The 16,349-nt window shown below is 44.8% G+C and overlaps 1 protein-coding gene across 1 annotated transcript; it reads right to left on the bottom strand.

Moving 5' to 3' along the window:
- Positions 1–2,232: 2,232 nt before the first annotated feature.
- Positions 2,233–12,036, bottom strand: LOC106896770 (dystroglycan-like). Its single transcript, XM_014956993.1, has 6 exons — positions 11,758–12,036; positions 11,068–11,309; positions 8,838–10,325; positions 8,545–8,795; positions 6,454–6,594; positions 2,233–3,603 (listed from the first exon to the last, which is right to left on the bottom strand). The coding sequence occupies exons 1-6, from the start codon at positions 12,034–12,036 to the stop codon at positions 2,453–2,455; spliced, it is 3,552 nt and encodes a 1,183-aa protein (XP_014812479.1). The 3' UTR covers positions 2,233–2,452.
- Positions 12,037–16,349: the final 4,313 nt, after the last annotated feature.

A 16,349-nucleotide genomic window follows, 5' to 3' on the forward strand; every position in this document is an offset into this window, starting at 1 on the left:
AAAATAGGTATTTGTTTAGCTCATTTACTCATGTACTAAATCTACACTTTTCCACCTGCGGAACATCTGCCAGGTAAGACTGTTAAGTCATTAAATGAACAGGCCCAAATTCTCCAAGGTGGTTGACTGTGGGCCTGTATTTGAAGAGCCTTACTGAGACATGTGGTACTGCAAAGGCTGATGTTTCCTGCAGAAATCCTTTAGATTTTTTATTTTACTGATTTTTGTGTCTCGACTATTTAACTACAACGCATTACTGCTGCTTTGTTGACTTTTGGATGGCTTCTGGAAAGCACTGAAGTAGCCATCTAGAGGAATTTGCAACTATCCAAAAAGCTATTCAGCACTGTAAACCCAGATGAGCTAGTCGTTCATGCAAGAAGATGCACATCTTGTCTCTACTGTCATATTCACAGGGCAACTGCTGTGCTAAAAAAAGAACATAACCTGTTAGCGGAGTTTTCATATGCATAGCTGACTAGTGCATGTTCATCTGCTTCCAGAAGTGTGTTACAACTACAGTTGTGTAGTATGTAAGATGTGCACACAAATAGAGTTTCATCTGTTCTGATACTTCCATCCTGTAGCCCTTGGTAACCTTGTAGCTGGTGGTGAGCTGTTCAAGTTCTTTCCATGCCATGACTGCTGGTTGAGCTGTACTGTGGTTGGAGTTGCTGGGTGCTGTGAATCTGAAGTTTGAGGAGAAGGTAAGCCAGCAGAGCCTGCAGGGACCTGTGTTGGTACATCATGCTGGCATCCCGTTGTTTGCAAACATTATTCTGCACTACAACTTAAAAAGTGGACCCCTGGAGAGCTGCTTTCATCTCTTAGTTGTGGACTATTCCCAGATCTACCCCTGGGCTTTGGGGATTCCCTTTGGACTGGTCAGCAGCCTGCTCCCAAACTGGATCCAGTTCTACCTGGTTTCCTTACAGTGAGGGTATGCATTTGTGCCTGTGTTCTTTAGCCTGCAAAAGCTATTCTTTGGCTAACTTGCTGCTCTCTAGTGTCTGCTCCCCGTGCTAGAGCAGTGTTTGTGCTGGTTGGGCTGCCCTGCTTGGGTTGACTTAGCCAACAAGCGCACACCATGACAGGATAGTTATCCTCCCAGTTCCTGTTCTTGGCAGCTTTGCTGCCCTCCTTGGGTTGACTTAGCCAACAAGCACACACCATGACAGGATAGTTATCCTCCCAGTTCCTGTTCTTGGCAGCTTAGTGAAACTCTCTCTCCAGAGTTGTAACATCAGTGGTCTGAGGCTCTTTGGTGATCTGCCTTCTCGAGGAAAGTGCTGTGGCAATTCTGGAAAGGACTGTATGAATTTCCTTTCCTTTCTATGTGGTGGTGGTGGTACTGGTGATACTTTGGTCCTATTTCCCGCTATACTTTCAGATTCAAGGAAGATTTTCTCACTTCTAAAAGTTTACAAATTAAAATTGGAAGTTACGTATTAAGTAGTTTAATCCATAATTAAGTTACAGATTAAATTTTGTATATGTTAATCTATTAAGCTTGAAAGGATTTCAAAGTATTTGAAAAGTTTTTAGGAATTCTTTTACACGTGTATACCCGCATCAGCTTGGTATGCATTTTCTTGTTCTGAGTGGTACAGGCACAGAACTCTGCCCACCTCACCCACAGACTCCTTTACTTGGCACCCGAGAGGTGATTGTCCCCCTGTACTGGGCACTGGTGAGGCCTCACCTTGAGGGCTGTGTCCAGTTTTGGGCCCCCTACCATAAAAAAGACACTGAGGTGCTGGAGCGGGTCCAGAGAAGGGCAACAAAGATGGTGAGGGGTCTGGAGAATAAGTCTTATGAGGAGAGGCTGAGGGAGCTGGGGGTGTTCAGCCTGGAGAAGAGGAGGCTGAGGGGAGACCTTATTGCTCTCTCCAACTCCCTGAAAGGAGGGTGTAGAGAGGTGGGGGTCGGTCTCTTCTCTCAAGTCACAGGCGACAGGACGAGAGGAAATGGCCTCAAGTTGCGCCAGGGGAGGTTCAGGCTGGATATTAGGAAAAATTTTTTCACTGAAAGGGTTCTCAGGCATTGGAATGGGCTGCCCAGGGAGGTGGTTGAGGCACCATCCCTGGAGGTGTTCAAAAGACGGGTTGATGTAGTGCTGGGAGGTCTGGTTTAGTGATGATGCTCCTTGTTTGTTGTGTGGGTGACTATTTTTGTCAGTTAGGTTGACGGTTGGACAAGATGATCTTTAAGGTCCCTTCCAACCTAGAAGATTCTGTGATTCTGTGATTTGAGTCTAGTACTTAGTTCCAGGGTTCTGTTTTCGCTACTGCCTCTTTCTCAGGCATAGGTTAAGCGTGTTCTAATTTGAATTTAAAAATGATGAAATCACTAACTGCGTGTGACTTTTTTTTCTGAGTGATAAGGATAATGCATTCTAGTACAAATTCTCTTTTTGTAGATTTAATATCATTTAAAAAAAAAAAATCTTAAGTCAATAGATATTGCCCTGGTCATTTTGGGTAGTCGTACCCTCTTGATAACAGGGAGGGAGTTGGTATTTTGGTGGCTGGAAGGATGGTATGATGTGAGGCAGTGGTATTGACCTAGAATACTGCTTGTGGGAGATAAGTGATGGCGAAGGTGGTATCCATAACTGAGGTGAAAGTGAAGCCCTGCACTCTTGTACAGGTGCTTTGTGAGGCTTCAGGACATCCAGTTCTACGTTGGCATGGCTCAAGTGAGAGTTCCTCTGAAATGTCACAGACTGTGGTCTGGGAATCTTCCTGTGACACTTGCAAAACCAGTAAACCAATAGCATCAGGACCACCCCAACAGTGACACAGAGACTGCTTAGTAAGGCAGATGGGGTCTTCCTAATCCGGGTGTCATTCTTGTCTTGAAGTGTAGGAACAGTACTGCTGAAAGACCCATTGAATGGCTTTGTACTGGAAAAGCAGACTTTGCTGTATGAAATGTTGAAAATTACTTCAATTTTGTATTCTGGCAACATTGCTTGGACAAAGTGTGGGCTAACATGCCCACCTGGCACTCTTAACTTCTCCAGTGCTTCCTGGATTTCATCTTTAGCGCACCAGCATGAAGATGTGTTGGCACTTGTACATAGCGAACGGTTATACCATGAGATTACCGTGGACCCGGGTTTGAGAGCGGTCACCACGATGTCTTGGGGACTGCTGGAGTTCAAATAGAGGGAGAGCTTCTCTAGAAACAAACTAATCCTTTTTCTCTCTCTCAGGAAAGAGTAGTAGCTGTTTTTTGTTCTGACGGTGTAAAGGTGGCACGGTACGTCGGTGGTCTTCAGAAGATCAACGGTGAAGGATTCCCGGGCAGTCAGTCCTCCTGAATCTGTGGCAGACAGCACAAACTCCTGAGGTGAATACTGGAGATCGATCTCGAGAGGATAGCCATGCATGGTTTGCTGAGAGGTGTTAAATTGCAGCCAGCTTTCTGATCCCCATGGAGAGCCATCAGCTGGAACGATTTGTAGAGATAACCGAGTTGAGTTGCCGTCTTCCTCATCATAAAATGTATTGGCAGGTATAGGAAAAAAGAAGAGGCATCCAATAGTTGCTGTTAGGAATTTAATGGAATGAACAACCTTTGGGGAAGTGTTTGCTTGCCCTTTGGAGAGGAGGGAGGAAAGGAAAGAATTATGAGGGGAAAAAAAAAATAGCCATCTGACACTAATTGATAGCAAAGAAATCTCGGCAGCCTCGTAGGACTGTGGAGCATGTTGGCTAGAAGGGACCTCTGGAGGTCATCAGCCAGCCTCCCACTCAAAGCAGAGCTGTAGCCAAGAGGAAATGAGATCAAGCATGGCTTTGCCTAGTTGAGTCTTAAAAACATCTGAGGATGAAGTGTCCCAAGTCTCTCTGGGTGACTTGTTCCATTGCTGCATTAACCCCCGAGTGAAAAAGTTTTCCTGAGGTCTTACCTCAGATGCAGTTTTGTGCCTATTGCCCCTTGTTTTGTCATCTGCCACTTTTCAGAAGAGAAGTGTTACATTGCCCTCTAGACTCCTTTTTGAGAAACAGTACTCCTTATGAATTTTTTTAGGGTCAGCAGAACTCCTTACTGCTTTTCTTACATTATTTCCCTTTGTGGTAGACATTTCAAATCTTTCTTTCCTATGAAGTTGGTAACTGAGCGTAGCCACCTAGCTACAGCATCATTTTGGAAGACAATTTCAAGATTTTTTTTTAAAATACTTTCCCCAATTGCATTAAGACGAAAACGTGTTGGAAATCTAGAGTTTCTGTAGCATTTTTAAATGGTGATCACGTGCTAGTCCTTGGGAGACTTAGACTGAAAATACATTGAGTGGTAACGATTTAAAATCCAATAAAGCACTCTGTTTTTTTCAAACCCAAGCCTCTGACCTGCAAATGACAACAGATACTGGGAACTGGTAAGGGAAATTCTGGACTTGCCTCACTTCTACTGAAACTTAAGCTTTTAACAGTGCAGTAAAGTGTTGTCCTTGATCACATCTTAAATATACTTATGCAAATAAAGTTACATATTTATTTATTTAAAGAGTTGTAAATATGCATAACAATGTTCTTTTTAGCCTAACGTATTAGTCAGGTCTTGTATAGTGCCTTTTCAAACCATAACAACTTATTCTGGTAACTTTTACACAGAAATGTCACAATATGCCTCTCAGGTGATGCATTTCCTTCATGGTGGCAGTTAATTATGTCTCATTTCTAAGGCTTTAAATACCAAAGAATAAGGATGATGTTCCTTCCTATTATTGCAGGCTTCTTGCTTGAACACATTTATTTTTGCACTTTGTGTTGCTGGAAAGCTTAGATAAACTTCAGGGTCCCTCCTTGTATGGTTGGATGGTCTACTGAAATCTGAGTCTGGGTTACACTCCAGGCTGCCCGTGACACTTCACCGTGTGAAGACTCTAGCGCAGGTATCTCGTTAGCAGGGCTGTCGTCAGGCATTACCTTGGGTTGCCTTTATTCCCAAAATTAAGTTTGCAGGAGCCCCTGGGAGTGCACTTGCACAAGCTGAGATCCTCAGAAAATACAGAATCTCACCATTATGTTTCTATGTGAAGTGTCCTCTTGGGAAACAGACACAATTCTGGAAGGACATTGAAGTGCTGGAGCGTGTCCAGAGGAGACCCACCAAGCTGGTGAGGGGCCTGGAGAACAAGTCCTATGGGGAGAGGCTGAGGGAACTGGGCATGTTTAGTTTGGAGAAGAGGAGGCGGAGGGGAGACCTCATTGCCCTCTACAACTCCCGGAGAGGAGGTTGTAGAGAGGCAGGGGTTGGCCTCTTCTCCCAAAGGACGAACGACAAGACCAGAGGAAATGGTCTGAAGTTGCAGCCAGGGAGATTTAGATTAGATATTAGAAAGAATGACTTTACTTAGAGGGGGGTCAGGCCCTGGAACAGCCTGCCCAGGGAGGGGGTGGAGTCACCATCCCTGGAGGGATTTAAGAAACGTGTAGACATGGCTCTTCAGGGCATGCTCTAGTGCCCAAGATTATTGGTTTATGGTGAGGTGTTGAGTGTGGGGTTTAGTTGGTGGGTGCGGTGGTTTTGGTGGACGTTTGGTGTGGTGTGTTTTGTATTTGTTTGGTGGTTTTTTGTGTGTTTTTTTTTTTTTTTGTGGTTGGACTCGATGATCTCAGAGGTCCCTTCCAACCACTAAGATTCTGTGATTCTGTAATTCGTGAAGAAACAACTCTTAACTCTACCAGATCCTGAAATGGAACTCGCGTATGAGGTAGTTATTAAACCATGTTGTTGTTTCATCTCCTATTTTCAACACTAATCCACCTTTTTTTTTGTTTTGTTTGGGGATTGTGTGAGAATATGTTTGGTTTTTCCTTGTGCCATTGAGCTGTGTTCAGCATCAAGAATAATTTCAGATTAATCAGGCAAGCAGTGGCTGTCTCAGCATCACCCCCCACTTCTGGAGGTGGCAGACACCCTGCTTGGGACAGGATTACTTTGAGTGCTGCACGTCTGCCCAGTTGGAAGAGCTCCTATGAATACGTGAGTGGACACCAAGTAAATTGTAGGATGATAAAATGCTGTGGCAAATTCAAAAGGAAGTCTTCTGTGACTGTTGGGTGGAGCTCGTGGGCTTTCAATTCTGTGACTGTTGGGTGGAGCTCGTGGGCTGGCTTAGGGAGTAAGGGGGAAGAGCAGGACACAGGGAGGTCTTTCTGCACTTTCTGGATCTTACTTATTTGTGCTTCCTACACTTTGGACCAAATTGCAAGATTTGAGTAAAATCATGCCCTAATCTCATCCTCTCCTTATATATTAGACAATGTAAATAATAGGGAGGGATTAATTCATAAGGACACGAATCTTTAGGTCATAATAATTTGAGAACTGCACGGGTCCTACTGTAGGAAACCAGAGCAACCTTGCAAAATGGATAAATAGGTTGATGACAGCTATGTTCAGAACTAAGAACACGGAATTAAACTTCTTTTTTACCTGGGGTTATATTCTGCAGCTCTTGTGAAACAGAAAATGGAGGAAGAATCCATGTGCTGTCCACAGACTGTGGCCTTCCAGATGTGGGAAACAGCAAGGTGCTTGGGTCCTGGTGCGATGGCAGTAGTGTCTGAGCCACTCCTGTGGAAATGGGAAAATCGTTACAGTTTAAGGTGAAAGATCATTTATATTTCTGTAAAAGGAATCTGATGTTAATAATTTGCTATAGGACTGGGAATGTAGTTTAAAAGCTTCTGTGGCATGCGGTTGAGAACTCTTTGCCAGCATCTGCCAGCATGGGAAGGAAGCTGGAGTTCAAGCTCCCCGTTAGAAAATCAGGGAACTCTTTACCCAGTTGGCTTCTCTCGCTGGAGCAGAAAGATATTTAACATCTCTAGATGGCCTGTGTTTGCAAGAGTGTTAACGGGAGCATGTTAGGGCTGTGTTGTCCATCTGTGGGCTTTGGCAGATGCTTTCTTGGACACCTGATTGCAAACCTAAATGTTTCAGACTGCAGTCTTGCACTATGGGTATAGACTTAACGTAGGTCTAGTAAAGTTTTACAAAGAAGATGGTTCTTAAGGGCATTAACAAGGTCAATGCATTAAAAATAGGAGCCATCGGGTCACTCTACAATGAAGGAATAGTTTGGCTCCGAGTGCTGCACTTAGTATTTAAGTTACAGATGTAATACAAGCCCATTCAGCCCGTCCAGAGAAGGGCGACAAAGATGGTGAGGGGTCTGGAGAATAAGTCTTATGAGGAGAGGCTGAGGGAGCTGGGGGTGTTCAGCCTGGAGAAGAGGAGGCTGAGGGGAGACCTTATTGCTCTCTCCAACTCCCTGAAAGGAGGGTGTAGAGAGGTGGGGGTCGGTCTCTTTTCTCAAGTCACAGGCGACAGGACGAGAGGAAATGGCCTCAAGTTGCGCCAGGGGAGGTTCAGGCTGGATATTAGGAAAAATATTTTCACTGAAAGGGTTATCAGGCATTGGAATGGGCTGCCCAGGGAGGTGGTTGAGGCACCATCCCTGGAGGTGTTCAAAAGACGGGTTGATGTAGTGCTGGGAGGTAACAAGGTCAATGCATTAAAAATAGGAGCCATCGGGTCACTCTACAATGAAGGAATAGTTTGGCTCCGAGTGCTGCACTTAGTATTTAAGTTACAGATGTAATACAAGCCCATTCAGACATAATCCTGCAAATTTACCCAGCTGGTCCCACAAACATGTCATCTCTATAGTCTAGTGTGTACTTAAGCCTGTGTCACAGATTGATGCAGTTGGAGGAGGGCTATAAAGAGTGTCTGGTCTAATTCCATACTCTGCAGGATACACAACTACTTCTGTGTCATTTCTGATAAATATTTATTGTTCTGTTCTCACAGACCCTCCACAATGTTCCCCAAGCATCTCCTCAAATGTGCAAATTTACCCAACTGGTCCCACAAACATGTCATCTCTATAGTCTAGTGTGTACTTAAGCCTGTGTCACAGATTGATGCAGTTGGAGGAGGGCTATAAAGAGTGTCTGGTCTAATTCCATACTCTGCAGGATACACAACTACTTCTGTGTCATTTCTGATAAATATTTATTGTTCTGTTCTCACAGACCCTCCACAATGTTCCCCAAGCATCTCTTCAAATGTTTTATTATCCTTGCTGTGAGAAAGTTTATCTAATGTCTAACTTAAATCATCTTAGCTGCAATTGAAGTTCATTAGTACTACTTCAGTTCCCTGGGGATACTGAAAGCACTTCATTCCTCTTTTTGGTAGACTGTTACATAAATCTGCATCTTTCCTCAGTCTTCTAACAAATTAATTTCAGTTTGTCATGTTTTCTCGGCTTCTGCCCCTCCATGTATTCTTTCAGAGCTTTTTCAGTAGGTCCACACCCTTCCTTACTTAGGGTGGCCAAAGCTGGGGTTGACCAAGTTGGATGAAAAAAATTACTTTCCCGTTGTGGAACGCTGCTGCTAACACATCTGTACTGCGGTGAAGTCCTGCTTTTGCAGGAGAACCTGTATTGAATTATTCTGTCAGGACTCTCGGGGCAGGAAAGAAGATGAATAGAAAGGCTAATCTTCAACATACCTGGTATGCTGCTGGACACATAAGAAGTGGAATTGAATAAAGTCTCCAGAGGTGCTTCTGCAGCATCCAGCTTGATGGCTGAGATGTTGTGTGACTCCAGGGTAGGCTCCGTGATGATTGGCAGAATCCTTCTTGTTTCCAGATCTCTGTCTGAATACCATTCCTTCGTGCTGCTGGATAAAACACTTGCAGACTGCATCTCTGGTCTGAGCATGCTGCCGCCGTAAGAAGAATGAAGTGTATTTGTTGGTCTAGATAGCTCAGTCATGTCAAAGCTAGAGAAGTCTACTGGCAGAGTAAGAGCTGGAGTGCTATCAGAATGGGACAGAGTGATCAGTCTTGGTTCACAAGGTGCTTCAGCTTTACTAGGGGAAGTGCCATGTAACGTGTTAGAAAAGCAGGCTGAGGCTGCGTGGCTGAAATTCAATTTGGGATGAAGGGTCTGTGCTTCTTTCTGTGTTACAGGAGAAACGGGGCTTTTGCCTCCGGCAAATGGGAACCCATTGGGCAGTGGGGTAGTCATCAATGGTTTAGATAACTGGTCATAGTTACTGGCAGATAGCTGGCTCAGACTGCCACTTGCTAGCACAGGGGGAAAGGTGTCATCGATGGGAAGGGTGAAGTCAGGTAAAGTTGTGGCTCTTACTGAGGCTTTTGGGAATAGCAAAGGGACTGTTTCTGGAGAGAGGGATGCACTAGCAAGCATTTCAAGTTCTGGAACTTTGCTGTAATCTGGCACTTCTGAGACTGACATTGCTCCTGACAAAAATACATGGAATTCTGTCTTAGAAGGAAATGCCTCTGCTGAGCTGTGAGGCCATTCATGAAGAGTGTTTATCACCCAAGTGTACATGGGCCTGGAAAGCTGGTCTGTGTCTGAAGTGACGTCCTGTAGGAAATGGTATGTGGATACTTCTGATTTACTAGAAAGAAAATATGAGTCCATCTCAGGCACATGAGGCTTCAGCTGCTCTACCAGCAAGGACATGCCAGAAGCTCCAGTAGGCAGCACTTCTGGTTCATTGAAGAGAAGTGTTTTAGTAGTCAGTGAAGGTGAAAGATCTGGAAAACTAGAGTCTGCAAACATAATAGATGCTGGTGGGTTAGTTGGCATGTCCCATGTGGAGTTCATTTCTAAGGTGAGCAAACTTTCTTGACTTACAAGATGCAGAAAAATATCCATCTTAAAACTTGCCATTGTTATACTTTCTTCACCGAAAGATGGTAAACTCTGAGTAGGCAATACCACAAGTTGTGTGAGTAAGTGGCTTGGTACAGTAGAGGACAAAGGCCTGGAAGCATCTCCTGCAACTGATCTCTGGGTAATTCCAGTCAGTTTTAATGTAGGTGTTGGTGTGATCCTTAATTGCCTACGTTGTCGTCTTGGAGACTTTCTTTCATAATCCCCTCTCCTAAGTATTCTCCAGCCAGCAATTTCATACCCTAGCAGCTGTGAGAGGTGATGCGAGTCAACGTTGTGCTGCAGGACCTGGATGAATTCGTGAAGCGCAGCAAACCCTCCACACTTCACGGGCCAGGAGAGACCTACGTAATGGTTCACCCCAAAGTCAAGGTGCCCAGAGTCTTCAGCCAGTACGGTCAGGCTCTGCGAGCCTCTGTGTGCTGAGTCTCTGTATTGCAACAGGGTTAGGAGGGAGGAATCCAGGTGGAGATACTCCGCCATCGTGTGCACGATGTAGAGGCGTTCCTGTGCTCCCAGGGTTTCTGCTCCAGTAGAGAGAATGATTTCAGCAGAAGTGATGGGGACTTCCTTCCCACACCTGATATTGAAAGTCCAAAATGGTATTGGTTCACAGTCATTTATCTGTCCCCCTGTTTTTATGAAGATACCTGTTTTGGACTTAGTCTATCATCTTACGAACGTGTATCACTCAGTTTTACCTCAGTCCAAAACTTCCTCCTACTGGATACACGTATGTTTCCCACTCTGTTAACTTCAGGGAGTGCTAATTTTAATCCCCTTGCCTCTAATTTTAATCCCCTTGCCTGTGTAGAACACAGCAGCGTGGTCTGCATTTTCCAGACACTATCCTCATTATGTAAATAGTTCACTTGGCTATTCCTAGTCCATTAGGCATCATTAGGAAGGTACCATTAGTGGAAATAGTGTGCTGTGGAGGCGGTTCAGAGCCTTGCCTGGGAGCTTGCCTCTCTCCCTGCTGACAGAAGAGCTCTGGTTCCCAACTGGGGCAGGGAGGCTGGGTGACACCCGTAGAGTGGCCACCTGGAGAATCAGTGTCCCAGTGCCACTGGGCTTGCAGTCTTCGTGTACTGCTCAGGCACAAGGAAGCCTCCTGCTTTCAAATTCAACATGAGCTCATTCAACGTTTTTTTGGGGTTCTTTTGTTTTGTTTTTGTTTCCCTGATGTCATTCCCCACGGTAGGAAAAAAAGCCACCCTGTGTCAGCTCGGGAGCACCTACCTCTTTTTCTATTTTAATTTCCCCCTTCCGCCCCTCCGCGCTGATTAAGGCAAAAGGAGTTGGAAGCGAGCAGTACTTACTGGTAGCTGTTTGGCATGAGCTTCAGGCTCTCCTCCGTGTCCAGGAAAAAGGTGTCATCCTGAACGTGGATGGTGAAATTTCCAGCAGCTCTTGGTGTTTTTGGGGCATGTGTCCTTCCAGGGGCAGCTATGTTCAGCAGGTATACGCCGCTCTCCCCCGCCATGGGCAGCCCTTGCAGTGTGTTTGTGCTGGGGTTGAAGTCCAGCCATTTTGGCAAATCTGCACCGCTGGCTAAGGTGACCTGCTCCGGAAGAGGATGGCAGATAAGCAGAATTAGAGATGGGAAATGGTTTACTGCTCTAGTTTCACATAATTGCCACTTCTACCCAAAGTTCAGAACAGCCACAAATCATCCGTTTAATAATCGAGAAACCACAGTGCCTTGATTTTCACGTAGGGCTTGTTTTGTATGTTTTTTTAATGTAACGATAACGCTTACTGGCTATTTTTTAAAATCCTGAATTCTTTGGACTGCAGGTAGATAAAGTACATGTTGTGCAGGAGCTCTGTTTATTTGCTTAGTATGTAACTGCTACATGGCAGTGAATAATGGTGAGATTTTTGCCATCAGGTCTGCCTATTTCTAATACATCTGAGGCACTTCTGTAGTAGAAGGAGATTTTTAACGACACAAAGCGAACGGCCGTTCTCTGCAGGATTGTACCAAGAAGTGCGTTGAATAGCATTACCTTGTACTGAGTTATCCTTCCCTGAAAGGCAAACCCTGGCACTGGATAATGGAATATTTTCCCCAGGAGGACGGTTGCGTCTGGGATTCCTTGCAGGCTCTTTGTTTCTTCATGTGGGTTATTTGATCCCTTGGCAACCGCCGCCGGCGTGTTCACACAGAGAGGTACCAGCGCCAGGAGGAGAGGGAGCAGGGGCAGGACTCGTGTCCCCAGGACCAAAGGGGCCCCCGAGGCAGGAGGGTTGCTGTGGGTGCCCACTGGGTCCCCGCAGGGGTCCATCCTCACCTGGTGGGTTCCTAGGGCTGCGTGCCGCTGGCAGCCGGGCACCGCTACCACCAGATTGTGTTTTGGAGCTGAGGGGGGAAAAAAGAAAACCCAAGTCCACGTGTGCTTCAGCTCAGTCACCTTCATCTGGTGAGGAAAGCAGAAAGCTGTCAGAGATGGCAAGGCTGCAACCTGCATTGGTTACAGCCCTGCTGGTCCGTGGAGGCCACACTGAGGTCTGGGGAGGGTTAAAAGCTTTTAAAAGGGAAGCAGAAAGCTGTCAGAGATGACAAGGCTGCAACCTGCTGGTCCGTGGGGGCCACACCGAGGTCTGGGGAGGGTTAAAAGCTTTTAAAAAGCCCCGGTACTTACCCTCGCTGCACCATCCAGCTGAAGGTTTTTCATGAGAAAGCACCATGTAGCACAAAGCCGGTTCATAACACTTTTTAACAAAGCCCTGGTACTTACCCTCGCTGCTCCATCCAGCTGAAGGTTTTTCATGAGAAAGCACAAAGCCGGTTCATAACACTTTTTAACCCAGTTTTCTTCAGACTCGCTGTTGCTCCCATCTCCTCTTCTGTCATGGTAAAAGCCCACTTGGTCTCTAGGAGATGAAATGCTACCCTAGGGCCTCCTCAGGGGGGCCTTCAACATATGGCTCAGAGGAGAGCCAGATAAACAGCAGAGTAACCTGACCCGCCAGGATTTTGTGGTATTGTGGTAGCAAAGGGAAAGGTGAGTGCAAAGGCAGGCTGAGAATCAATATCCTTTGCTTTGTAACCTCAAGGGCTGGACTTTTGACTTGCTACGTTTGATGATGCTTTTTCAAGAGGAGATAAATGCAATAATAAATAGTGAGAGAGTTCCTGCAGGTGTGGAGCTCTCATAAACCTGTGAGTGGCTCCCAACTTTGAGACGAGAAGGGCATACACTATGCTTGGTCTGTCCTGCTTAGGACAGCTTTATTTAACAGCACACAAGAAGAAAACAACTGTAGGCAGCAGCAACATTCACTAGGAATGAGGTCTTGCTCTGCTGATTTTTAACAAATATTTTCTTCCTCCTGTTTGTGGGTGTATTTGCAGTGTGCTTTGTAGTAGTTGCCAAACTTCCTGTCGTGCTCCATTGCCCAGATCCCTTCCGTTTTAGCGACGAGTAGCGCGTGCTTTGGATAGAGCGAGAAACAGGAATGGAAATCAGTGCTCCCAAGTACTCACATGTAAAGACAAAAATTGTGTGGTATCTCCTGGAACACAGTGGTTTACTAGAGCCTGCAGTGTGACCTACTGGAAGTAGGCACTGAAAAAAAACCCCAAAACAAACCAGAAAACCAGTTGCCCTCCTGATAGGCGGGCAGAGCTCGGTGAGTGCTCTTGAGGCTGTTAGCTGCTTTTGGAGAGAGAGGAATCTATGTCCACCTAAGCCTGTTTCCATTGCAACTGGGATTGGATCTGAATAAATCAAAAGTTGTGTTTCTCTGATTATGCTTAGTTTCCTTGAGAAAAAAAGTTGCTACACTCAAATTTCCATTTCTCATTGTCGGTGTCATGCTCATTTCTTCTGCAATCTCTAAAATCTTAATGGCCTGTCTTCATTCACTGATTATGAAACTACGAAAAGAGCGAGTAGGTGGTAGGGCAGAAGCTCAAGTTGGAGATGAGAACCTTTATTTAGAGAATATAATTCTTATGTAAGGGAATGGGTGCTTGACAGCTGACTAATCTCCTAATGAATTTGCCTCCTGAGAGCTTAGTAAATATTGTAAATATTGCCATGTAACCATGTATGAATCATCAGCGTGCTCTAAAATGATGGGAACGCTCTGAGATCTCTTGGTTGCTGTGAGCTAAAAGTAGTCAAAACCTTCTCCAGAAGTGCAACATCTGCTCCAGTTCAGGGATCCAAAGCCTATGGACCCACCTGCATTTTCGGAGGGGGGAAATGCCAGTGAGCGTTTCACCTATTTGGGTCCCTCCTTAGTGACTTTTGACCTACTGGCTTTGAAAACAGCAAATATCATGTTTTTCTCTGTAGCGTCAGGCGAGGCAGGATATTTTCACATCGTGTGCTATCTTGGTGCTCTGGATGTAAACTTAATAAAACTTTGCATGAATGTGCCAGGGAAGCTTAAAATAATTAGATTTTTAACACTTTTCTGGAGATGTCCTATAATTCTCACTGTAGCACAATTACTGATCTCATAATTAATTTTTCTGGCTAAATTGCAGCAGAGGCACGTGGCAGTCCATTGGGTAAATGCCTTTTAATAAAAACAGAAATCGTCTTAAACGTGACTCTGGCTAAATGCAGGGAAACTTGTGAAAAAATGTAGCTCCTGGCTTAAAGTATTTATTTCTTACCCATAACCAAGAAATATCAAAGGTTTTATGGAATAACTTCATTTTCATGTGATTTCATGACCAGATCCAGTTGAACCAAATACACAGATGAAGGTGGGTAAGTGTAATCAAAAGCTCATCTGAATCAAACAAGACCCTTTGGAGGCACCTGTAAGTACTTGTAAAGATGAAAACGGCTCACTTATTTTGCTTCACTTCTAGCTTTAGACACGATCTTTTTCCTACAGTCTGTACTACATTTACACAGATAGGATCCTGAAATGGGGAAAAAACCCCACCCCTAAATCTTTGTTTGCGGCACCAAAGAACACAACTGGAGGATACGCTCTCCATCTTCTCTTTTCTTTTTGGTTTGTGTTTTGGGTTTGTTTTGTTTTGTCGTGGGTTTGGTTTTTTTCCAAGATGCGATGAAGCAAGGGAGGGGAAACAGCCTTGTAAAAGGGAAATCATGACTGTCTTGTTTCCCTGTGCTGCTCCTGCCAGAGGAAAGGGGATCCAATGTCCAGTCCTTCTCTGTGCAACATTTAGCTAGCCTGCTTGGAGGGCTTTAGGGTCTCCTGCAACATCCAAAATAGAATGGTTGAGTTTTATGGCCTCTACCATAAAGCTAATGTTTTTTTTGATGAGGTTGTTTCTTATACCCATGAAATCCCCAGCACTTGGAATCAAGTAATTGCTTGGCAATTGTGACTTCCTTTTAAGACACATTGGTTTTCCACAGCTGCCTTCTCTGCTGCCAAGGAAATCTAGATATTTTCCCAGTATCCCCAGAAAATTCAGGAAGCAGAGTGTGACTTCAAAATAGTTTCTCTTAGGAGGTCTGATTCATTATTTTTTTGCGTGGCTGTGCTGACAGCCCTGGAGTCCCCACCTCGATAACTGCCTGCCAGGCAGCTTCAGCATGGCTTGGAGTGATGTAACAAAGTCTGGTGGTAGCACGTTTTCTGCTGAATTTTTCAGTATAGGAATTGTTCACCTTTTTCCTTTGACTTCCATTATACTCCAGGAAAACACTCTTGTGTTGGAGTTGCCTGGTAACACCTGCAAAATTGGCAGCTGGTGCGTTGTGTCTTCTGCAAAATACAGGAGATGTTTTTGTTTGGATTGCTGCAATAAGCACATTGTCTGTTTCTGGAAGACAGAAACCTGGTAACTGGGTATTGGGAAAGACATAAATGCACGTGATGGAAGAAAGGAGGCTGTATGTTCCTGTGAGCATAAACCAATGTCACTCCTGTGTGCCAGGCCAGCCAGAACGAGTGCCATCGTGGTGATGCAGCCTTTCTGGGCAGGGACAAAACGCCTCAGGGCACAAAACATGCTCATTTCCAAGAAGTGTTCATTTTACCTCATTCATTAAATAGGGTGATTTTTAACAGCTCGCTCAGTTCAGAGGCAGGGCTGTTTGAAAGGGGGACACATGCTTTATTTTCGATCTGCAGGAAGTCCAGTGTCCTCATGGAGATGCTGCTTCCCCCCTCGCTGGTTCAATGGAGTCACACAGCACACGTGGCTCCATGTAAATTATGGAGAAAGCCAAGATTTTAGTATCTGTGATGTGTCAGAAAAAGAGCTGAGTTTCTGTTCATGTCTTTTCTTACTTCAAAATATCAAAAACCCACCATAATCTCACGAATTTTAAATGTGATGGTGTCTATCTTTGAGTTGCTGCCTCAGGTTTTCTTTCTTTTTCTCTTATTTTAAAATGAACAGAAGAAAGAGTGGAAAGGACAAGGGAATAACATCTGAGGGAAACCTTCTTCTTAAACCTTGCATCTAGAACTTGCTTCTAGTTCTCATTCTGCTTTGCACTTGGAAAGTGCTTTCAGTTCCCATCTCCCTTCCCCCCCCAAACCCTCATGTTTCCTCTGAGAAATTGTCTACGTGGGAAAATTTAAACATGAAAGCCAAGGTATGAATTTATACCAGGGTTGAATTTGTTTTTAACTACCCATGTGAACACTCCTG

This window comes from Calidris pugnax, unplaced genomic scaffold, assembly GCF_001431845.1.
Source record: "Calidris pugnax isolate Ruff unplaced genomic scaffold, ASM143184v1 scaffold189, whole genome shotgun sequence".
In the NCBI taxonomy this organism is placed as follows: domain Eukaryota; kingdom Metazoa; phylum Chordata; class Aves; order Charadriiformes; family Scolopacidae; genus Calidris; species Calidris pugnax.

What these genes read in the sequence shown, in the direction of transcription:
- LOC106896770 (XM_014956993.1), bottom strand. Translation starts at nt 12,036, where the DNA reads ATGGACCCCTGCGGGGACCCAGTGGGCACCCACAGCAACCCTCCTGCC. An exon ending in AGCACTCCAGCTCTTACTCT is followed by an intron (nt 8,796 to 8,837) that starts GCCAGTAGACTT and finishes TGAGCTATCTAG; the next exon opens with ACCAACAAATACACTTCATT. An exon ending in GCTGCAGAATATAACCCCAG is followed by an intron (nt 3,604 to 6,453) that starts GTAAAAAAGAAG and finishes TCCTCTCCAAAG; the next exon opens with GGCAAGCAAACACTTCCCCA.